The following is a 25,485-nucleotide window of genomic DNA, read 5'->3' as shown; positions in this document are numbered from 1 at the left end:
TGGTTATGAAGAACCTAGGGGCAGGACAGGAAGAAAGACGCAGGTGTAGAGAATGGACTTGAGGACACGGGGAGGGGGAAGGGTAAGCTGGGACGAAGTGAGAGACTGGCATGGACACATATACACTACCAAATGTAACACAGCTAGTGAGAAGCAGCAGCACAGCACAGGGAGATCAGCTCGGTGCTTTGTGACCACCTAGAGGGGTGGGATAGGGAGGCTGGGAGGGAAACGCAAGAGGGAGGGGATATGGGGATATATGTATATGTATAGCTGACTCACTTTGTTATAAAGCAGACACTAACACACCACTGTAAACCAATTATACTCCAATAAAGATGTTAAAAATATATATATGCTCTTATCTAGGATCTCACAAAAAAATAAAATAAAATATTCAAAGAGCTGTCATCATCTCATTTAATCTTCACAAACAACCCTGTGAAGTAGGTAGGACATAGAGACATTTGGGTTGCTCTATGTCAAAGGAAAAAATGTTTGTCCCAAAAGTAAGAAATGGGTGAATTATGCATTGTATATCTTCATAGCCGGAAAGAAATAATTGCAATGGACCATTTAAAATTAACTTGCTCAGTGTTCTGCTTATTTAAATCACAGTTTACTTAATGCTTTTGTGTTAATTGGCCCGACTGGACAGCACAGAGGATAAAAACTTATCATTTCAGTTTCAATCACGTGTATAGTCTTATCATACACTTTTTTTATGTATATAAATTTATTTATTTATTTATTTATTTATTTATTTATTTATTTATTTATCTTTGGCTGCGTTGGGTCTTCATTGCCACGCACGTGCTTTTTCTAGTTGCTGCGCTTCTTAAATGTGCTTTTTTTTCTCTTGTGATAGTCACTGCACCAAGCACCTTCAACCATCCTATCTTAGACTTCCTTTGTAATCACTGCTGCGGACAGGATGTTTCATGACCTTATGAAATGAAAACTCTATCTTGTTAAAAACAAAAACAAGCAAATAAACAACAACAACAAAATCACCTCAACTAGCTGCTTATATAAGCACTTTGTTTCCTAACTCTAGAACCCCTCTGTTTCCATACAGTCTCTGTACTGGCAAAAAAGCAAAAACAAACAAAAATCGCCTTGTTAATTCCCTTGCTAGCAAGGTAATACAATTTAGCACATGTTCAAGAGAAAACTGTCTAAGAAACTTTGTTTCTGCTAGTTACTTTCAAAGCTGTGATAGTAACGCTCTGTTCTTTAAGAGTTTCATTTTCGGTGGTGTGATTACATTATAGGAATTATCTTGTAGGGCTGATTATTCAGCAGTGTTAGATGAGGAAAAAAATGTGCTGAAGTCTGAGTAGAAAGTCTCAAAAGAGAAAGATTAATGCGAGAAAAGATGCTTCTAATTGACCAAGCAGGTGCTTTTTTTTTTTTTTTTTAAGTGCTTGGATGTATTTCGGAAAGAGGTACAAGCTTTGAAGGGCCAGAACTGCAACAGAAGAAATGATTTCATTAAAACCGTGATTTTACATTAAAAGAAATTCCCGTATTCTCTGACACTGTATTTCAGGTTCCATTGCCCTGGGAAAGAGCCCACGTTTAAGGCGGGTCTGAGGCGTGCCAGAAGAGTCTCCTCCCTCCACCTTCTTCCTCCTTTCTCCCAAGGGCTAGGCACCCTCCTCCCCCAGACGGCTGTTGGATCCGGACAAGCAGCGGGGAGTTCTGCTACCCAAAGCTTTCCACATTCCTGGCTGGCTGCTTCGGCTGCTGAAGGGCTGCCTTCTATCGGGAAAAGAAAGGGACTTCAAACCTTTCAGGTAACGTCCTCTCCTAGGAAATTATTGAGCACAGGTAAGAAATATCATTACTCGTTATTTAGAAACCCAGGCATGGCAATTAGAGGTAAATAAATAAGCTAGAAAAGCGATTGAGAGGTAACTTCTCTGACATCACCATGATGGGCGACTAGTCAGTAACAACATAAGGAACATAGCATAGTCAGAGGAAAATCTTTTTCTCTCTTTTAGCCAACCTTGGAGAGTATCACTTCAGAGGAAATGTTCTCAAACTTCTTGGTCTCGTGACCTCTTTATACTCCTAAAAATTATTGAGGATCCTGAAGAATTTTTGTTTCTCTAGGTTTTTTACTGTAGTACTGTCATTTGCTGTATTAGAAATTAAAGCTGAGAAATGTAAAAAATAGTGACCTATTAATTTATTTTAAGATAACAATAAGCACATAACATGTTAGCATAAATAACATTTTAAATTACGGATAACTATATATTCCAAAAGAACTACTATGAAGAGTGGCATTGTTTTTATTTTTACAAATCTCCGTAATATCTGGCTTAGTAGAAGACAGCTGCATTCTCATCTGCTTCTGCATTCAGTTTATGCAATATCACTCAAAATGTAGCCCCTGGTAAACTTTATTGTACACTCATGAGAAAATGAGAGTGAAAATGACAAATTACATCTTAGAATTATTATGAAAATCGCTTTGACCTCGTAAACCCCTGAGAATCACTGCTTTAGAGTGTTAAAATAAATAAGCTTCTATTTAAAGGGAGTCTCAACTCTGAATCAACTATTTTAAAAGCAAACAAAAAAATTGCAAAAGGTTGATAATCTTGATGGAATCTGCATCAGCACCCTTAGGCTGGCCTACGTTGGGCAATATTATCGCATTCCCCAGGAGAATTTTATTTCACATGAAGGAAGGGCTGAGTAAATATCTCCATTTGAAAGTATAAATAACAAAAATTAGGACACTCTTGAACTCTTCTTTTTGCCTATATCTAGCTATTTCAAGTTCTATTAAATCTTTCTTCAAAATATCTTTTTAAATCTGGCTTGTCCATAATATCCCTACATGAATATTATGAATTCTTACATGAATTCTTATAGTTTCATAGCCTGTCTCTAATCTTTTTCATAATACCCTTGCCAGCTCAGTAATCTGCTTTCCTATTGCCTGTGAGATTAAATACAAACACTTCTATGTGAGTTCCCAAGCCCTCCATAATCTAACCCCACCCTACCTTGTGTTTACTGCAAGACAGCAGAATTGTTCCACTACAGTAAAAAAATATCTCCTTTCAGTCCACCCCCCACCATAATTTTGTGTTAATTATCACATAAATGCTCTTCCATGTTCTCCTCCATCTATTCAGTCAAGCAATCAGGATTAAATTCAATTCTCCTTTTCCCACAAGGCCATTCCAGCAGTTCTATTTTGGCTTCTTGCTTTGAGTCTGTATTTAGCAATTGATTATATACACCTTTTATCTTTAACTATTTACCTAAATTTTTACCTGAGTCTTCTTCCACTCCCACCTCTACCACGCCCACATACTTACCTTCGTAAGATGGCAAAATTTTGAAGGACGAAATGATTTATAGAACTGAAAATTTAGATTTTGATCTTGTTGCTGTAGAGATGATTACCTGCCTGATTTTAGTGAATTAATTAGGTAACATGCTTCCTCATTTCATCCCATACCTATTCCACAGAATTAGAATTCCACAGCAAAGATAAACATAATCATTATTGCTTTTCAAGTTCAAGACATTTTTACTTTTAATCTAATAGTATGCTTTTAAACTCCCAGTGGCTTAGCAAAGCTGGTTATATAATAAATATTCCGTCAATATGTGTTGTTTTAGAATTATGAGGAAGTGGTTACTAGGGCATTTGCCACATATAAATAGTTCTCTCTTTGCAGCCTTAACTAGAATCTAGAATTACAGAATGCTGGAGCTGGAAAAAAACTTAAATATTGACCATGCAACTCTCTCTTGTCTAAATGAGGAAACTGAGACCCTCAGAATTAAATGACTTGCCCCAGAAAAGATTGGAACACATGTGGTTTAATCTCCATCATGATTTTCTACTGTTCACTAGCCTCTGGCTAGTTTCCAAGGCTTGTATAACTGAAACTTTTTGTTGTTGCAAAGAATCAATTATGCCTGCTTACTCCTGGGAGGATCTATCTGGGGTGGTTTATAACTCTTTTTTTTTTTCAAGTCAATAATCTCAGAGTCTTAGATGAAATATTCAAAACATTTTTATCCAATGGGAACTGTAATTTTCACATATTAGAGTTAAGAAAGCAAAGGAACATGGATGAGAAAGGAAAAGGAAAATTAGGGGGGAGGAGAGGAAGAGGAACATGATACTTGTAATCATAGATGTATTGAGATCTAACAAAAAGAGTGCTAAGAAAATAAAGAATTCAAAATAAACACTCACATGAAATAAAAGAGAAAGTAAAGAAACTACTAGGAAAAGAAAGAAGAGGAAGAATATTAGATAAATTATTCTATTTTTAAAAATCTGTTTTCAGACTTTGCTCATATTCTTTCCCTTTCTCACTGGCTTTCAGATGGAGTTTAAGTTTTAAGACAGAAAAAAATTTCTGCCATTCCCTTTACACACTGTTGTCATGGCTACAAGGCTTATCATAGCAAACATTTATTTAACATTTATTGAGCTCCTACTCTGTATAAGCTCTTTCCAGGTGTTAAAGATTGAAAAAACAGAAGACAACTCATTGTTTTAGAGAAACTCAGATGGAAGTTGGGCACACCTATTTGTAATCTTAATTAAGGGTAATAAGAGGTATTTTAGAAGCATGAATGCGGGGAGGGGGATGTGGGGACTGAGGAGAGAATGATTAGCTAGGAATGGAGGAGTCAGGGAAGTGTTCCTAGAGGACATGTTTGAGCTGTGACTTTAAAGGATAAAGGGTGAAGAAGGGTTTGGCAGGCACAAAAGGGAGGGGAAGTTCTGGCCTGGAAGGGGGAATAAATGGGTACAGCATGGAGTGAGTGAGAATCTGAAAGCAAGAAAACCAAGTAGAGGAATATTAAATAGAAAATACCAGAAGTGACAAGGCCTAGATTTAAAATAGTGCTGGTGGAGATGGAGAGGAGATACCAAATTCTAGACACATTTCTGAGTTATAATCTACAGTATTTTTGAGACAGGAGAAGGTTAGACAAAAGAGTTGAGAAGGACTCCCAGGTTTCAGTTTGGGACAGGTTATTTGGACATACTTTAGAAAGTAATTCATTAGTATATCTTACAGTTGGAACTGTGGATCTGGAGCCAGAAATTGAAATTTGCAAGTTATATATCCCCCAGTAACCGCCACCCTCTCTCTTTACTTTATAGCTAAACTTCCTGAAAGAATAGTTTATATTCACTGTCTTTGCTTTTCTTTTTCGTCCCATTCTGTCCTAGATCTTTGTCCACCTGCCTTCCGTTCCTCCACTTTCCCTAAACTGTTCTACTGATAGCAAAACTTCCTAATTGCCAAATTCAATGAACAAGTTTAAGTTTGTATCTAAATTATGGACTGCAGCTTCAGACTCCAAGCAGCTCCTTCTTGAAGTTCCTTTGTTTTTTGACTTCTGTGATATCTCTTAGATTTACAAAACTGAATTATTTTCCACTCAAGCCTGTCTTTCATTCTCTGTTTTCTTAATGAGGTAACCACTCAACAAATTGCCCAAGCCAGAAACTTTGAAGTCATCCTCAGTTCCTCCTTCTTCCATTTGACCCACAACCAGTCAGCTAAAAACTCCTGCTGTTTAAGCTCTCTTGAATCATCCCCACAGCCACTGCCTTAGTTTGTAGCCTCATCAACGCTTAACTGTTAAAATTGCTTCTGCGGTTGTTTTCTGGCCTCTGTCCAACTTTATCCCATCAAATCCGTTCTCTACAGCTGCCAGAGTGAGGTTTTTGAAACATAAATTTGACCATGTCTTTCTCCTACTGAAAGTAAGTCAGTACTTTCAGAAAAAAAGTTCAAACTCTTTAGCCTACTTAAACAAGGACTTTAAAATCTGACTCTCCTTTACAAGCTTTTGGCAAACAACTACACTGCAAGTTACATTTTATCTGAATTGAACTAGGCAGAATCAAACTAATTTAATATAAAAATAATAGTCTCACTTTATAGGCAAAATGAAATATGTGAGCTCCAAATTAAATAGTTTATCTAGAATGACAGTTTCAAAGCTGGTAGGCCAAGTGAGTTGTGAACTGTTGACACTATTGCCACATGGAAGTGTCTTGTATACCTGGTAGAAATATCTGCTTTCATGTCAGTATAATGTCAGCTCAGCTATTCTTTAAATATCTCAGAAGTTCTTGAGACATAACAGCTTATTGTGGTATTATTTTTTAACATTTATTACTATTATAATTTTAGATATTTTTTCATTTATTCATTCATTCAGCAAACATTTATCAGATGTCTGCTATGTACCAGGCACCATTCTAGGTACTTGGAATACAAAACTGAACCTAACAGAGGTTCTTTCTCTTATGGAACTTACATTCTAGCAGGGGAAAAATAATAAAATAATAAAGAATGTGCTAACCATGTTAAAATATTTGAGGCCAGATTTTGATGAAATTGTCAAGAAGGTATAATTTTCCTTTGGGAATCTCAGCCATTTATTTTCAATATCCCCACCCCCACCCCTGCCATGATGCCCTTTCATCAAGGCACTTAGATATTCCAAAAGCTCATTCTTTCTCTCTTTTGTTTTTTTATTTAAACAATATCCATAGAGAACCCTGTGGTTCTCTCCACAGGGTTCTCTATAGATATTGTTTAAATTAAAATATAAAACAAATTTAAAATAAATTTAAAACCATACATATGTGCATATATATATATATATACATATATATGCTTATATATTACATATGAACTGAATCTAGATAAAACTGTTAAATAGCCACCAAATAGAGAGTTGATTCAAGATGGTGCCCTCAGAAGATCTTGAACTCACCTCCTGCCACAGACAGCAGATCTACAGCTACATATGGATCATTCCCTCTGAAAAAGACCTAAAAACTAGCTGAAATCTCCTCCACAAAAAAAGAAAAAAGAGCCACATCCAGATGGGTAGGAGAGGGAGAGACATGGTCTCACCAAAAACCACACCTACGGTGCAGCAACCCACAATCAGGATTGATATCACAAAACAGAGCTACTACCTGAGGAGCGAGAGGTCAGTGCCCCACATCAGGCACCATAGCCCTTGGGAACTGCACTAAAGAGATGAGCCCCCAATACATCTGGCTTTGAAAATCAATAGAGTTTACATCCAGGAGAACCATAAGGCTGTAGGAAACAGAGATTCCACTCTTAAAAGGCTTGTGTGCTGACTCACTCACCACAGGACCCATCACAAAAGTAGCAGTCTGAAAAGCACCCAGACCATAAGCGAAGGAGATTCATTTGCTAATCTTAAAGCATCTGAGGGAGATGCGGGAGCCTTTTGGGACTCTCTCCACCTGGATGGAGGCATTGGCAGATGCTATTTTTGCATTTTCCCTCTATCTTGCTAGCACCGGCACTGGTAGGTGCTATCTTTGCACTCTCCCTTTAACCTGCTAATACCACTGGGCACACCACACCCCCGCACTGCTCTTGTGGCCCTGCCAAGGTGAGGCAGGTGTGCACAGCCCACATGAGGGATGCTCCTCCAGCTCCTAGCTCTGGTGGCTGGAGGGATTGCATTTCTGGGTCCCATGAATCTGAAACAATCAGGGAGTTCTCCGAAGGCTACCACCTCAGGGTACTGCACAGACAGCAGACTGTACCTCCAGTCTCCCTGTGAAAAAGGACTGATGACTTGTCCTGGAGCTTCAGCCTGAAGGGCACACTTCAGGTTTACCACTCATCTAGAGGCTATAGAAGTACTCTCAAGGAACACAGGCTGGGGGAACCATCTCTGCACTCTCTTTCGCCTTTGCTACAGTTCACCAGCACCTACCAGAAAGGAGCTCACACACTCTACTGGAGCCCGGATTTTTGCAACTGTAGTCAAAGAGACACCTTCAGATGACCAGGTCTGGAGGCTAGCAGAGCTCACAATTGCGGTCCCATAGGGCAATATATATTTGCATATCTTAAAAGCTGCTGCCTGAAGGTCTGACTTCTAATCAGCCTGAAACTAGGGGCTGACTGAGGTCTACCCCTCTGGAATACTCACAGGTCTTGGCACACCCTCAGCACTTGGGACCTATCAAGAATAAATCAGGCTGCATAGACAATCACAAAGGTTGAGTGACAACCAAGAACTAGGGCAAGCTTAAACAGTAAGGTTCATCTCTATACAAGGCCATTCCTTCAAGACTAGGAGAGATAGCTGTTTTGCCTAATACATAAAAACAAACACAGAGAGTCAAGGAAAATGAGGAATGAGAAGATTATGTTCCAAAGGAATTAATAAGATAAAACCCCAGAAGAAAATCTTAATGAAAAGGAGATAACTAACTTACCTGATAAAGATTTTAAAGTAATGGTCATAAAGGTGCTCATTGAACTCAGGAGAAGAATGGATAAACACAGTAAGAACTTGAACAAAGAGATAGGATCAATAAGAAAGTACCAAACAGAAGTCAGAGAGCTGAAGAATACAACAACTGAACTGAAAAATACACTACAGGGGTTCAACAGCAGACTAGATGAAGCAAAGAAAGAATCAGTGATCTGGAATACAAGGCAGTGGAACTCACCCTAACACAGCAAAAAGAAAAACAAATTTTAAAAAGTGAAGATAGCTTAAGGGACCAATGGGACAAGCATCAAGCAGAATTGCATTCACGTTACTGGGTTCCCAGAAGGAGAAGAGAGAAAAGGGGGCAGAAAACTTACTTGAAGAAATAATAGCTGAAAACTTCCCTAACCTGGGGAATGAATCAGACATCCAGATCCAGGAAGTCCAGGGAGTTCCAAAAAAAGATGAATCTAAAGACACCAAGACACATTATAATTAAAATATCAAAAATTAAAGAGAGAATCTTGAAAGCAGCAAGAGAAAAACATGTGTTATATCCAAAGAAGCCCCATAAGAGTATCAGCAGATTTCTCAGCAGAATCTTTGCAGGCCGGAAAAGAGTGGCATGATATATTCAAAGTGCTGAAAGAAAGAAACTTCCAACCAAGAATACTCTACCTGGAAAGGCTGTCATTCAGAACTGGAAAAAAGATAAAGTGCTTTGCAAACAAACAAAAGTTAAAGGAGGTCATCCCCACTAAACCAGCCTTACAAGAAATGTTAAAGGGACTTTTTTAAGCTGAAAAGAAAGTGCACTAATTAGGAACAAGAAACACATGAAAGTAAAAATCTCACTGATAAAGGTAAATATATAATAAAGGTAGTGGATTAATAACGTTAGTATAAAGATTAAAAGACAAAAATAATAACTACACAATAACTAGTTAAGGGATACAGAAAGTAAAAAGATGTAAAATATGACATCAAAACATAAAACGTTTGGGGAGGAAGTAAAAATGTAGTTTTATAATGCATTCAGTCTTAACTTCTTATCAACTTAAAATATACTCTTTAATATATAAACTGTTACATGTGACCCTCATGGTAAACACCAAGCAAAAACCTATAGTAGATACATACCAAAAAAATGAGCAAGGAATCTAAGCATAACACTATAGAAAGTCATCAAACAATAAGGGAAGAAAGAATAGAAGAAACAAAGAGGAATGATAAACAAAGAGAAATGAAAACTATTAACAAAATGGCAACAAGTACATACCTATCAATAATTACTTTAAATGTAAAGGAACTAAATTCTCCAATCAAAAGACAGAGAGTGGCTGAATGGATAAAAATATAAGAACCATCTATATGCTGCCTACAAGAGACTCATTTCAGATGTAAGTACACATACAGATTAAAAGTGAAGGGATGGAAAAAGATATTTCATGAAAATGGAAACCAAAAGAAAGCTGGAGTAGCTATATTTATATCGGACAAAATAGACTTTAAAACAAAGACTGTAATAAAAGACAAGGATGATCATTACACAATGATAAAGTGGTCAACCCGGCAAGAATATATAACATTTATAAAGATCTATGCACCCAAAATAGGAGCACCTAAATATATAAATCAAATATTAATGGTCTTAAAGGGAGAAATTAACAGTAAAACAGTAAGAGTAAGGGATTTTAATATCTCACTTACATCAATGGATAGATCATCCACACAGAAAATCAATAAGGAAATATCTTTAAATGACACATTAGTCCAATAGACTTAATAGATATATACAGAACATTCCAGCCAAAAGCAGCAGAATACACATTCTTCTCAAGTGCACTCAAGTTCATGTGGAACATTCTCGAAGATAGACAATATGTTAGGCCACAAAACAAGTCTCATAAATTTAAAATGAAAATCATATCAAGCATCTTTTCTCACCACAATGGTTTGAAACTAGAAATCAATTATTAAGAAAACTGGAAAGATCACAAATATGTGGAGATTAAACAACATTCTACTGAACAACCAATGGGTCAATGAACAAATCAAAAGAGAAATTAAAAAATTATCTTGAGACAAGTGAAAATGGAAAATTAACATGCCAAAACTTACGGGGTGCACAAAAGCAGTTCTAAGAGGGAAGTTTATAGTGATACAGGCCTACCTCAAGGAACAAGAAAAATCTCAAACAATCTAACTTTATACCTAAAGGAAATTTAAAAAGAACAAATTAAGCCCAAAGTCAGTAGAAGGAAGGAAATAATAAAAATCAGAGCTAAAACAAATGAAATACAAACTAAAATGACAATAGAAAAGATCAAGGAAACTAGGATCTGGTTCTTTGAAAAGATGAACAAAATTGACAAACCTTTAAGTAGACAAGAGGAAAAGACAAAGAGCTCAAACAAAAAAGATCAGAAATGAAGGAGGAGAAATTACAACTGATACAAAGAAATACAAAGTATCATAAAAACTACTATAAACAATTATATAGCAACTAATCAGACAACCTAAAAGAAATGGATAATTTCTAGAAACACACAGTCTTCCAAGACTGAATTGAATCAGTTATCAAAAACCTTCCAACAAAAAAATTCCAGGACAGAAGTCTTCACTAATGAATTCTACCAAACATTCAAAGAAGATTAATACCAAATCCTTTTCAAACTCTTCCAAAAAACTGAAGAGACGTGAACGCTCCCAAACTCATTTTACAAGGCTAGCTTTACCTTGATACCAAAATCAGACAAGGAAACCACAAAAAAAGAAAATTACGGACTAACATCCCTCATGAATATAGATGAAAAGTCCTCAACAAAATATTAGTAAACTGAATTCAACAATATGTTAGCAGGATCATACACCATGATCAAGTGGGATTTATTCCAGGAATGCAAAGATGGTTCAACATCCAGAAGTCAATGTGATACACTAGATTAACAAAATAAAGGATAAAAATCACATGATCATCTCAATAAATGCAAAAAAGTCTTTGACAAAATTCAACACCCATTCATAATAAAAACCCTCAACAAAGTGGGTATAGAGAGAGTGTACCTCAACATAATAAAGGCCATATATGACAAGCCCACAGCTAACATCATACTCAACAGCAAAAAGCTGAAACCTTTTTGTTTAAGATCAGGAACAAGACAAGAATACCACCTATTGCCAGTTTTATTCAACACAGTATGGGAATTCCTAGCTAGGGCAATTCATTGGGAAAAAGAAATAAAAGACATCCAAATTGGAAAGGAAGAAGTAGAACTGTCACTATTTGCAGAAAACATGATTTTATATATAGAAAACCCTAAGACTCCAAAAAAAAAAACTGTTAGAATAAATGAATACAGTAAAACTGCAGAGTACAATATCAATATACAAACATCTGTTGCATTTTTATACACTAACAACAAAGTATAAGAAAGAGAAATTAAGAAAACAATCCCATTTACAATTGCATCAAAAAGAATAAAATATCTAGGAATAAATTTAACCAAGGAGGTGAAAGATCTGTATGCTGAAAACTATAAGACATTGATGAAAGAAACTGAAGAAGACACAAATAAATAGAAAGATGTTCCATGCTCATGAATTGGAAGAATTAATATAATTAAAATGTCCGTATTACCCAAAGCAATATACATATTCAATGCAATCCCTATCAAAACTTCAATGGCATTTTTCACAGACATAGAACAATAAATCCTAAAATTTGTATGGAACCACAAGAGATTCCAAATAACCAAAGCAATCTTGAGAAAGAAGAACAAAGTTGGAGGCATTACACTCCCTGATTTCAAACTATATTACAAAGCTATATTAATCAAAACAGTATGGTATTAGCACAAAAACAAACACATAGATCAATGGAACAAAACAGAGAGCCCAGAAATAAACCCACACATATATGACCAATTAATCTATGAAAAAGGAGGCAAGAATATACAATGGGAAAGGACAGTCTCTTCAATAAATTGTATTGGGAAAACTGGACAGCCACATGCAGAAGAATGAAACTGGCCAACTATTTTACACCATCCAGAAAAATTAACTCAAAGTGGATTAAAGACTTGAATGTAAGACCAGAAACCATAAAACTCCTAGAAGAAAACATAGGCAGACATCTCCTTGACATCAGTCTAGCAATATATATATATTTTTGGCTCTGACTCCAAAGGCAACGGCAACCAAAGCAAAACTAAACAAATGAGACTATATCAAACAAAAAAGCTTCTGCACAATGAAGAAACCATCAACAAAATAAAAAGGCAGCCTACTGAATGGGAGAAGATATTTGCAAATCATATCCAATAAGGGATTAATATTCAAAATATATAAAGAACTCACACAACTCAATAACAACAACAACCACAAAAAACCTGACTTTAAAATTGGTCAGAAGGGGCTTCCCTGGTGGCACAGTGGTTAAGAATCCACCTGCCAATGCAGGGGACACAGGTTCGAGCCCTGGTCTGGGAAGATCCCACATGCCACGGAGCAACTAAGCCCATGCACCACAACTACTGAGCCTGCACTCTAGAGCCCGTGAGCCACAACTACTGAGCCCACACACCACGACTACTGAAGCCCACGCACCTAGATCCTGTGCTCCGCAACAAGAGAAGCCACTGCTATGGGAAGCCCGTAGCCCCCACTTGCCGCAACTGGAGAAAGCCCACGTGCAGCAACAAAGATCCAATGCAGCCAAAAATAAATAAATAAATAAATAATTTAAAAATATTTTTAAAAATGGTCAGAAGATCTGAATAGACATTTTTCCAAAGAAGACATACAGATAGCCAACATGTACATAAAAAAGATGCTCAACATCACTAACCATCAGAGAAATGCAAATCAAAACCACAATCACTTATCATCTCACATCTGTCAGAATGGCTATTATCAAAAGAACAAGAAATGACAAGTGTTGGCGAAGATGTGGAAAAAAGGGAACTCTTGTGCACTGTTGATGGAAATGTAAATTTGTGCAGACATTATGGAAAACAGTATGGAATCTCCTCAAAAAATTAAAAATAGAACTACCATATGATCTAGCAATTCTACTTCTGTGTATTTATCTGAAGAAAACAAAAAACACTAATTCAAAAAGATGTATTCACCCCTGTGTTCATTGTAGGATTATTCACAATAGCCAAAATATGGAAACAACGTAAGTGTCCATCAATGGATGAATGGATAAAGAAGATATGGTATATATACTGGACTACCATTCATAAAAATAATGAAATCTTGCAACAACATGAATGCACCTTGAAAGTGTTATGCTAAGTGAAACCAATCACACAGAGAGATAAATACTACATGATTTCACTTATATGTGGAATCTAAAAAAACAAAACAAATGAACAAACAAAACAAAATAAAATAAAGCTCATAGAAAACAGATTAGTGGTCAACAGAGGGGAGGGGGATGGGGCGGGCAAAATGAGTAAAGGGGATCAAGAGGTACAAGCTTCAAGTTATAAAATAAATAAGTTATGGGATGTAAAGTACAGCATGTAGACTATAGTCAATAATATTGTATTGCAAATTTGAAAGTTACTAATAAGTTGTCTTAGAAGTTCTCATCACAATAAAAAAAAAGATTTTTGTAACTGTACAGTGACAGATGGTAACTTGATTTATTGTGGTGATCATTTCACAATGTATACGAATTTTCCATAATAAAAAGTAAAAAACAAAAACAAAAAATAGCCATCAACTAACATTTATTTTGTGTTAGCTTAATTTGGATTAAATGTTTTCAACTGGGTTTTAATTTCCTGCTTCCTCTGTATACGTTTGGCCTCAGCAAACTATGCTAGAAAACATTTGAGTCATTTCTCAACCTCTAAGTATAGACGTATGAACACCCCCATATATACCAATTGACAACTGTGACCCAACCACCTTCCTTGGAGCACCAACCATAAAACTGTCCTCAGGAAACCAAGGGACTTCTGAACTCTAGAGTAGAATTTCTTAATCATTTCTGTGGACCCTCATGGACAATCTGGTGAAGTCTGTGGACCCCTTCTCAGAATCATGCTTTTATATGCATAAAATTAAATACTTAGAATGAGAAAGGAAACCCTTTGTAATTAAAGGGTTATTAAAAAAATTTTAACATATTTTGATAAGGTATATATGTGCATCTTTATTAACACATTAACAACAAGATGTCCTGTTGGGACTAATAACTTCCATATATTTCAAAGTAGTAATGAGTTTAAACCATATTTCAAGATCTCTGCAACAATTACAATACAGTAAGAAATATGTATGTCTATTAATGATAGTCACAGGTACTGTGAATAATAGTGTGGTTTGTTTCCTACACCATAATGGAAGGAACTGTTAAATTTCAGTTAGAAGTTGGTGAAAAGGGCTTCCCTGGTGGCACGGTGGGTGGGAATCTGCCTGCCAATGCAGGGGACACGGGTTCGATCCCTGGCCCGGAAAGATTCCCACATGCCGCGGAGCAACTGGGCCCGTGTGCCACGACTACTGAGCCTGCGCTCTAGAGCCCGTGCTCTGCAGCAAGACAGGCCATGGCAATGAGAAGCCCGTGCACCACTCGCTGCAACTGGAGAAAGCCTGTGCACAGAACAAAGATCCAACACAGCCAAAAATAAAAACAAATAAATAAATAAATTTTTTTTTTTAAAAAAGAGGTTGGTGAAAATAATTGTGTAATATTTTCCCCATCCAAGTTCACAGATTTCCCAGATTTAGAACCCCTGCTCCATAAACAAAGGTCTGGAAGGATACACACCATATTGGAGTGGGGTTGGGTGGGGTGGCACAAAGGAGAAGAGCAAAAAGAATTTTTAACATTTTCAAATCCTATATTATTTGATGTTTTACAGGAAGATTGTATTCATGTATTACTTGTGCAAAAAGCATAGTATAGTCCAGACTCCAGATCAAAAGCTGCTATTGCTCAGAGAGAAAGAGAGCCATCAGATGCCAGAGCCCTTCAGCCTCCTCCCACTAGCCCCACTCCCAGGCAGAAACACCATTTTTATCATTGCCTCACCTTTAGCACTTTGACAATGAAGTCACAACCTTCAGTATCTCACTCACAGGATCCCATTGGTTGTAAGACAGAGATAGAACCAGCCCCTACTTAAAGGACAGGATTAGGTGTGTTTCTGGCATCCTATATTTATTCTGATAATATATGTATATTTCCACCAAAATACTGGAACAATAATTCAGTTCAATAATGGACCACTTATCCACCCTTTATAACATTGTTTAATGAGAAAATGCTTTCTGGATTCCGAATATCTAACAGTTTGCAAAAGAACATTTGAACTTGTACATTCATAAACTGAAGACTCCTGGCATTTATTAAATGTCCAGAGTGTTCGTCAGCGTGCTGGATTTCTGAAATTGGAGGTAGAACAAGGCAATAAGTGGTAAAAGATTCCTTTTGTGTAAAAGGAACAATCACTACCTTTTAACAGATGACTCTTTGCTTTCATTAGGAATAAAGATGGCTGCTGAACCAGAAGACAATTGCATCAGCTTTGTGGAAATGAAATTTATTAACAGTACACTTTACTTTGTAGGTAAGTTCAAAACCGTAGACCAAATACAGAGTTTAGATAAATGTATATAACTAGAAAAGATGTTGTAAGGTGAACTATTAAGTGACTTGTTTTTTGTCACCAAATTCCATTTTAACACTAACGACACACTTCTCTGGAAAAAAAAAATATTGCGTCTCTAGAAATTAACCATAACATGTCCAAGGTCCCAGCACCTTGTCCTGCCACATGTCCTGGCACTTAGTTAGTAGTAGCCCACTCACAAGGTGGCTGCAGGTGCATGTCATGAAAATCCCACAGAATTGGATATACAATTTCCCAAAGCAACCTGGCAAATTATGTAAGAGATACATATCTGAAATCTAGAGTTCTGTGAGTTATACCATTTTATGTAAATACATTTGACAAATAAAAACAGATTCTTATGATTAAGCTTCCTTGGGCAGTTTGGTTTCATTTGAAAGCTTCATAGAAAGTTCTTAGGTGACTTTCCATTGAAGCAATAAATTTAAGAGTAAAATCTATCATTTTATAAAATTTCTTTTTGGCTACAAATTTAAATTTATAAACCCTAGATTTAGGTTTTATATCTAACATACCTGAGATCACACTAAGTCTAATTAGCTTCATTTTATGGGACGTTTTGGATGATTATATTTTTACGGGGCCAACAAAAACCATCACCAGTAAGATAGGGGTTAAAGAATGCAGAGGGGCAGAAAAGAGTAATAAAAGAGAAGGGTGAGAGGAAATTGAGTAGAAATATAGAATTTAACATATTTTTTTCTCTTTTTTCCCCTTTAGCTGAAAATGATGGTAAAGTATAAATTTATTTCTCTTTCTTTGTAAAAATAAATAGCTACTTGAGTAAGCATCCCACCAGCACATCCATATCACCATTCTCAGCTGAAAAACTGGTACCGATCTATTTGAGAAGCTAATATTCCCTCAAAGGAATGTGGACTCAATAGCACTGCCTTGGAATAAAGATGACTATAAGGGAATTTCTAATAAAATACACTTCTCTACATCATAGGAAATTCTCAGCTATTAGAATCTGCAAAATAGACCTTGCCAATTACATAGATCCTGAGATTAGCAGAAAGTCATGGATTCTCTGGAGTACATAGGAAAAGGGGTTGCAGCATGAGAATTGTTGTCCAAAATCAGGAACATCTTCTTTCTTCAACCTTCCCTCTCAGAAGTGCTCTGAAAAGAAGCCTGGGAGGCTCCCAGGGTTCAGAGAATTCTGGAAGTAGAGGAGATGGGGGAAAGTAGAGCAAACAGACCTATTAGGTTGAGTCATTGTCTTCCTAAGTAGATGTACCCATTCCTTGTCCTGTTGGCATTCAGGGAGGATCATACGCATATAAAGCCTATGATCCTCTAACTCAGGGGTCCCCAACCCCTGGGCCGTGGACCAGTACCAGTACCGGTCCGCGGCCTGTTAGGAACCCAGCTGCACAGCAGGAGGTGAGCAGAGGGTGAGGGAGCGAAGCATCACCTGCTGCTCTCCATCACTCGCATTACCGCCTGAACCATCCCGCCACCCAAACCACGGCCCCAGTCCATGGAAAAATTGTCTTCCAGAAACCGGTCCCTGGTGCCAAAAAGGTTGGGGACCGCTGCTCTCATGGACCCCCAGATTATTAAAGGTCATTAGTTTCTCATACTTTTCCTTAAAAAGCACTTTCTCCATTCTTAAGGTGATCCTTACTGGACTGGAAATATACAACAGGAACTTTTGAAAAATACTATTCCTTCCAGTTTCTTTTCCAGACTTATTGAAATGTCATTGTCATATAGCTCCTCATGTTTCTTAAAATTTGCCCTACTCCCATTTATTTGGTTCAATAAATATTGGCATCTGTATCTCTGGCACTATGTTAGGCCCTACAATACAATTGTGAGCAAAACACAGTTCCTATAGGGAGAAGCAGGCACATTAGGGAGGCAAATGGAATGTGGTATGTTAAGTGTTATGAAGGCACAGATGCTATGGGAGCACATAGAAGGGCACCTAATTTAGTCCAGTAGACTCTGGGAGGGCATTTTGAAAGAGGAACAGAATTGAAGAGTAAATAGGGGTTAGCCAAGAGAAGGTATTCTATGCAGAGAGAAGAACACATGCAAAGATCAAGACATGAAAGAAAGCATGGTATGTATGAGGAATTAAGAGTAATTCAGAATGGGAGTAGAGTAAGAGTAGGAAAATGATGAGAGAAGAATGATAAATAGGGTGCAGATCAAGAAGGTTCTGTTATTCCAAGGTATGGAATTTGAACCTTATCTTTGGGGTAATGGGGATTCATTAAGCACAATATGTATGATCTGGGATACAGATTAGTTTGCTGTAACAAAGAGATCCAAAAATACAGTAACTGAATAAGATAGAAAATATTTCTCTCAAATATGAATCCAAGTAGGCAGTTCAGTATTGGTATGGCTGGATGCAGCCTGATGATGTTGGAATCTAAAGTTTCTTCTGTCTTCTTCTATTCCATCTTCCCTAGTTGCTGAAATCATTTACATACTTGAAAATCATCATTACACTTCCTGGGTCCACATCCCAGCTAGCAAGAAGGTGTTTAAAATAAGAGGAAGACAGGCCCACTCCTTTTAAAAGCTCTATTTAGAAGTTGTAAACATCAAATCCACTCATACTCCATTGACTAGAATTTAGTCATATGGCACCAGCTGCAAGGAAAATATGGAAAATACAATCTTTATTGTGGGTGGCAGTGTCATTCATTAAAATTCAAAGATAACATGATCGTATCTCTGAATGTTAACTTTAATTAAAATTGAATTTTAATTCCTTCTGGCTTCCATATAAAGAATTGCTGTGGGGGCAAAAAAAGAGGGGAGGGGAATGCCAATTAAGAAGCTATTATTGTAGTCCCTATAAGAAATGATGGCGACATGAATTAAGGTAGGCACAGTGGGGTGCCATTGAAGAGCTGTGAATGGATTTTAGAAAAACTTGGAAGAATCAACAGGACATGGATTTGGAAGGGGATGGAAAGAAAGACAGAAAAGCTGATGCCTATGTTTTTTCACGTAGGCAATTTGTACCATTCAGTGAAATAAGAAACGCAAGAGGAAGAGCAGGGTAGAGAGGTTTCCAGGGCAAAGAGGAAGATAGATGATGAATTTATTGATGATGAATGATGATATCTGTGGGACATCCTAATGGAGATGTCCAGTAGATTCTTGGACATGTGGTTCTAAACTCAGGAGAAAATTTGGGGCTGGATATACGGATGTGGGAGACATATATACGGTAGAAATTACATCTGAAGCTATAAGAATAACATGACAAATCAGAGGAAATGTGTAGCGTGAGGAAGTAAAAGCCAAGGACTAAACTCTGAGGAATACCTACATTTAAAGGATTCAGTAGAAAGAGAAGCTAATAAAGAACAGAGCAACCAAAGAGGAAGAAGAAAAACAGAGAATGCCACAGAATCCCAGGAGGGCATTTCAAGACAGAGATAATAGGCACTGTGTTGAATTTTGTAGCCTTGAAAACCGAGAGCCAGAAAGTATCTATTACATTTAGCAACAAGGATTTTGGTGATCTCGGTGAAAGCAGTTTGATGGAGAAATGGAGCCAGTGAGAAGAAGCTTGCAATGAGTAGAAGGGTGAATGGAAAGTAAGGAAATGATACATACAATTCTTGCCAGAAGCTTGGCTATTAAAAGGAGGAGGGAAACAATACTAGCTATAAAGTGGGATTCTGTTGATGGAGGTGTTTTAAATCTCAAAATAAAAAGCCTTATGTTTTTCTGATTATAAAAATAATTTGTTTATTATAAATAATTCAGGCAATGAAGATAAGAAAATGAGAAATTAAAATATGAAAAAAACCCAAAATATTCATTGCTATCATTTTGATGTTATATATATATAAAATACTATACCTAAGCTTCTTTTTCTAGTTTAATACACATGGACATCTTTCCATCTTTCCATGGCAATGAATAATTACAATTATATTAAATTCATGATAATTCATAGTAAGGGCATATCAAAATTTACTTGATCAATTCCCAATTGATGGACATTTAAGTTGTTTCCAGTTTGTTTTTATTATTAAAGTGTTCCCATAAGCATTCTTGTAGAGAAATATTTACACATTTCTCTAATGTTTCCTTAGGATAAAATCCAGGAAGTAGAATTGCTGAGTTGATGGAAGAGAGGGAATAATTGATAAATCAAGGTTTCACTGAAAGTACATGCAGAGCACAAATGGGGTTAACCTTAGGTAGCAGAAGAGGCACCTTTTTCACATTTCCCTTGGGACAAGAGGGTAGAGGAAATAACAGGTGATGCCATAGTTAAGTTTGTAAGTGGAGTAGCAGGAAATCATTTGCTGAAAGTGAAAGCAGAGGTGATGATGCACAGATCCTGAGGAAAATGAAGAAGGCTTGGAATTGAAGCTATGGACTATGGAAGAGAATGCTGAACTGGAAAAGAAGTATTGACAATCGATGTGTTTGTTATGGCACCAATTTGCACATTTGTATGATTGTTTACCAGCAGCGCACTCAGCAACCAGGTTTAGAGTTTTGTAGTAGAAAGACAAATGAGTTTGGGATTTAAGATACTGGCAAAAGGGTAGATAAAATGATGAACCATGAGGTCCAGGCTGCATAGAGAAGAAAGGGAAGACAGGGAGAGGTTATAGGAAGAAAATGTAAGAATCAGGAAGCCTCAGTAAAGTGGAAGAAAAGTATAAAAAACCTAAAAGGATAGGAGATTGTGGTCAAAGGTAGGATATTTGAATTTAAGATTTCAATAGTAGAGTGGTTCTGAGTGATAACAAGAATCAAGGTATGCCCCTGGAAGTGGGTTAAAAAACACTGTGCAACTTTACCTTAGCTTCTATAACAGAAGATTGTGATTGTTATTGAAAACTGGAACATATAATATGCCTATTTGTAAATTTAGAAAAAAAAGATTATTTTTTAAATGAGATTTCATGTGCATTGTAGAAGACCTGGAATCAGATTACTTTGGCAAGCTTGAACCTAAGTTCTCAGTCATACGAAATTTGAACGACCAAGTTCTCTTCATTAACCAGGGAAGTCAACCCGTCTTTGAGGATATGCCTGATTCTGACTGTTCAGGTATTTTTTTATATACATTTGTAAACATGGAAATGACAAGCTACTTCTTCCCATTCCATTTACTGCCTACATTTTCTGTGATAGACCTAATGCTTACATGAAAAGTCATGGTAGTAATAATTTCACTTACAAGAAACTTTATAGGGTATCCATAATTTTTAGTTGGGCTGAAAAATTGATACAATAAAGATAGTGCTGGGGTCATGATCTTTGAGCCTACATTTGGATCACCATCCCTTCACTGTAATTGCATTAACTGTATATGCTCTTCATTGGGTTGGATCCTTAATACCTGCTGGTTATAGCTGAAATTGCTGATAACATTTTCAGAAGTCAAAATTAAATATAAATATACAAGCACTTCAAATAAGTCTGTCTTCCACCAGAAATTTAGAGTGCCTTAGAAAATGAATAACTTTACTGTGCCTTCCAAGGAATGAATTTCAAATATCAGAGTTTAGGCAGAGTTGAAAAAGTGAATGATGCACTCTTGAAAAATGCTGAATTTTTACCTTAACAGATAGAGCTTTAATATTCTATTTACCGTTTAAAAGCTAAAGACAATCTTTTAGAATTCAGAATATCTCTAAAACACTTTAAAAGTTGCTGCATTTGTATTATAATACATATTTAAATGTGTTTTAAAGAATATGTGTGTCACTGTGTATAGTCTCCTTCTGCTACATGGCTGAATCTCAGAGTGTGGGATTGGTAATGGACCTATTAAGGATTGTCCTTTGGCTAATTTCCCTAAATGCTTATTTGCAAAAATTCTTCTAACTAGTGTTCTCATTTGTGAATGTTTATTTTAGATAATGCACCCCAGACCATATTTATCATATGTATGTATAAAGACAGCCTCACTAGAGGTCTGGCAGTAACCATCTCTGTGCACTGTAAGAAAATTTCTACTCTCTCCTGTAAGAACAAAATTATTTCCTTTAAGGTAAGACTTAATTTGTTTTAGTTATATTTATGTGCAAAATTAGAAAACCAAAATATCCCCAGTCCAACCTTTTATCTAGAATAAGAATAGCAAGAAGTAGAGAACCATTAAAATAGACAGTTACTAAAAACTGTCAAGCTCTTTAACCTACTATAGTAACATCATGGTTTTTCTGAGCCTGCCGTAGGGAGGAAGGGTATCAACACTTGTTTCATAACCTAGGTCTTCTGAATAATCAATCTATAGATAAATAATAATACAGAATATATATATATATATAAATTATCATGTTTAAGAACTGCATGTGACTTTCCAGAATAAGTCTTGCTACACAGAATGAAGTTAATCGTTCTTCTGTAAACCCTCTACTTTGTAAATTATGATGATAATATTTTAATCCCTAATTGTTTTGTTCCTACTTCTTAGCCTAAGTCGTAGCCACAACCTTCAGCTTTCAGTTGATGTATGTTATTTTTAATGTTAATCTAAGTGAACAAAATTAATAGGATCTGTTGTAAGAGCAATGGTATAATGTATCAAAAGCCAGGTATAAATTATTTCTGACCACTGCTTTTTTCTCTATCCTCCATCATTATTTTTCTCTTTTTTTCCCATTATTATTAGATAAACAACCATTAACTATAGATATGGGTTGACCCAGAAAACTTTCCTCCCAATGAGAGCAGGCAGGGTATGCTCACAAATTGGCAGTGTTTCAAAGGTGAATCCCATGTCTTGAAGACTTTTAGAGTATGACTTTCGTAGGCATGCCAAGGGGCAACTTGGGAGGGAGGAAAAAGCCACTCGAAAATATAATGCAGATAAGATCAGTGTGTCTGTAACAAATAGAGCCTCCAAACAAATCCCTTAGCCGTCCCCTTCCAAGCAGAGTACCACCCCTTCAGGTGACAATTTGGAGTCCCTGCTCCCTGACCTGACAGCTAGGAAGCTCAGTTATTGTAATGGCGTTAGAAGCCTGGAGGTGGACAGGCAGGGTGGAGAGGATTAAGCATGTTGTTACTTAACAACAAAATCAGAAGGGAAAGAGAGAGATGGCCAAGCTCAAGCCATGTGGGATAGAGGAAAACTAATTCAGCTGCAGAGACAGAGTCAGAAACTGGGAAAATATATAAGTAGATTCTTATTGAGAGACTGATCTATATATAAGTGGATTCTTATTGAGAGACTGCGGAGAGTGTCAAGAAAATGGGAAAAGTGCTTGGCAGATAATAGAATGGGAGAACTAATTTATCCTCTCATTAATTCAAGATTCACACTTGTTGATAGAGGACAAAGGTCAAGAGTTATGGCTATAAATTCCATAATTGATTGAGAAGTTTGGGGGGAAAAAAAGGTTCTTTCAGGCATCTAAGGAGGATGCTGGGATGCTATTTTGGGTCTGAAGGTCTCTCTGTCAGTCCTTAGGATCATGAAGATCTTTGCTACCAGAGGGTCAAAATTAAGTTCAAATTTTCTACTGGTTCTGGGATTAACATGGAAAGAACCTGAGGTGGTCCTCACATTTTCTAGTCCATCCTGAAAGTAGGCATGATGCAAAAATAGGAAAAGTGCAGGCAGTGCTGTCAGTTAGGTGACCAGCAGGATTATAGTTTCAAGTGATCTAGCCATTCTTAGGAAATCCCTACTCTGCAGCTGAGATATAGGAATCACCATCTGGCCTCCCAGGGCAAGGTCCAGCCAAGAGACAGACTACTTTCAGGATAGAAACTCAGGACTACTATGGAACTGGAATGCTTGGCAGGGAAGCACCAAAAGCTGCTAACTAAGCCCTAGAACAAGTAATGGGTCTATTTATAGCCAGTTTCAGTTCTAGGCTCCACTGAAGGAAACAGTTGAGATTACTGCCACTTCCTGCCTCTCTCACAGTTGGTTCACAAACTGGAGCTACCCTAGGCCTATGGGTGGAGGTCATCAATGTCTTTAGCTGTGAATGGCTGGAGAAGACAGGAACTGATATTAGCCTAAAAAGGTTGTGGTCTTTGCTGAAACTCTACTTCATCTTAAGCAAATATGGACTCTACTTAATGGGGGAGGAGAGAAGGAAATCATCTGATGGGTATATTGGGAAAAACTAGAGGCCTGGACCTGAATGTGCATTCCATAGTGTGAAAAGCCAAAGTGGACAAGAAGAATGGAAGGTTAGAAATTAAGAGGGAAAGGAGATCAGTATTCCTATAATCAGAGATTTTTTTTCTTAACTCTTGAGAATATAAACCTCTTTAGTTCTGTGTAGTAATATATTTCAAAATAAACTGCACATATTCGTATTGGTCATGTCCTAAAAAAATTAAGTAATTTTTTTTCTCTATAGGAAATGAGTCCTCCTGATAATATTGATGATGAAGGAAATGACATCATATTCTTTCAGAGAAGTGTTCCAGGACATGATGATAAGATACAATTTGAGTCTTCATTGTACAAAGGATACTTTCTAGCCTGTAAAAAAGAGAACGACCTTTTCAAACTCATTTTGAAAAAAAAGGATGAAAATGGAGATAAATCTGTAATGTTCACTGTTCAAAACAAGAACTAGATATTAAAATTGCATAGTTTGAACTTTCTGAGTTTTTGTGTTTCAAAAGGGTTATGAGTTCGAACCTACAATTATAATGATGAAATAAAATGAATAATGATCTCAAAAAATACTACTGAGAAATGAATAATAAGCTTTCATGAAATTGAATTGACTTCCTCTTGTCCAGGTGAATTAAATATTTGTATAATGTAAAAAGAATGCATAGTTTGAAAACACATTCTACAGTGTTAATGGGAAAATAGATTATATTCAATAGAAGTGTTTTGAATATTTTGGGTTATTGGTCCTAATAATGAATAAAACTGATATTTGAATTTTCTAGTTTTTAAGAAAATAATTAAAACCTTAAAGATTTTAAGCTATAAACAGTGATTCACCATGTAGTCTTAATCTATTACCTCATCCTTTGCCTTTACTTTTTGTTTGAAAAACTATTCCAACCTCTCTCCAAATATGCTTCACAGAGATGTGAGAAATCATATGATTTTCTGGAAATTGCTTTCAATTACTATAAAGTTGCAGAGAAAGATTATGTGTAAAGCAAAATTACATAAGCATTTGTGTGAGGGAATAAATAAGGAAGAGCATTTCAGTTCAAGAATTAATGCTTTGACTCAAGTTATGAATAAAAGGTATCATAGTTACTGGAAATTTTTTTTTAAAACCTTAAAGATTTTATAGAGACCACTTCACTTGACTAATTTTTTCATTTCTTCCAAAGTCAGGATATCTTTAAAAGTCAGATTTCTCCTGAATCCGGCAACATATGAAAAGGATTATACATTCTGATCAAGTACCATTCAATCCAGGAATGCAAAGATGGTTTAATATCCTAAAATCAATTAATATACCATATTAATAGAATAAAGGATAAAAACCCACAATCATCTCAATAAATGCAGAAAAAGCATTTAACAAAACCTAGTTCATAATAAAAAATCTCAACAAACTTGAAAGAGAATTTCCTCAATGTGATAAACAGCATCTATGAA

The 25,485-nt window shown here is 36.4% G+C and overlaps 1 protein-coding gene across 1 annotated transcript; it reads left to right on the top strand.

The window, feature by feature from the left end:
- Nucleotides 1–1,692: 1,692 nt before the first annotated feature.
- Nucleotides 1,693–24,490, top strand: IL18 (interleukin 18). The gene is made up of 6 exons (XM_061202559.1): nt 1,693–1,799; nt 15,795–15,878; nt 16,662–16,673; nt 20,856–20,990; nt 21,803–21,936; nt 24,269–24,490. The coding sequence occupies exons 2-6, from the start codon at nt 15,803–15,805 to the stop codon at nt 24,488–24,490; spliced, it is 579 nt and encodes a 192-aa protein (XP_061058542.1). The 5' UTR covers nt 1,693–1,799; nt 15,795–15,802.
- The last annotated feature ends 995 nt before the right edge of the window (nt 24,491–25,485 follow it).

The sequence above is a fragment of the Eubalaena glacialis genome, chromosome 10, assembly GCF_028564815.1.
Source record: "Eubalaena glacialis isolate mEubGla1 chromosome 10, mEubGla1.1.hap2.+ XY, whole genome shotgun sequence".
Taxonomy (NCBI): domain Eukaryota; kingdom Metazoa; phylum Chordata; class Mammalia; order Artiodactyla; family Balaenidae; genus Eubalaena; species Eubalaena glacialis.
The sequence above is the reverse complement of the archived record's forward strand: the minus strand, read 5'-3'. Positions and strand labels throughout refer to the sequence as shown.

Coding starts and splice junctions, on each gene's coding strand:
- IL18 (XM_061202559.1), top strand. CDS start 15,803: ATGGCTGCTGAACCAGAAGACAATTGCATCAGCTTTGTGGAAATGAAA. Junction 20,991..21,802: donor GCCTGATTCTGACTGTTCAG/GTATTTTTTTAT, acceptor TGTTTATTTTAG/ATAATGCACCCCAGACCATA. Junction 21,937..24,268: donor ACAAAATTATTTCCTTTAAG/GTAAGACTTAAT, acceptor TTTTCTCTATAG/GAAATGAGTCCTCCTGATAA.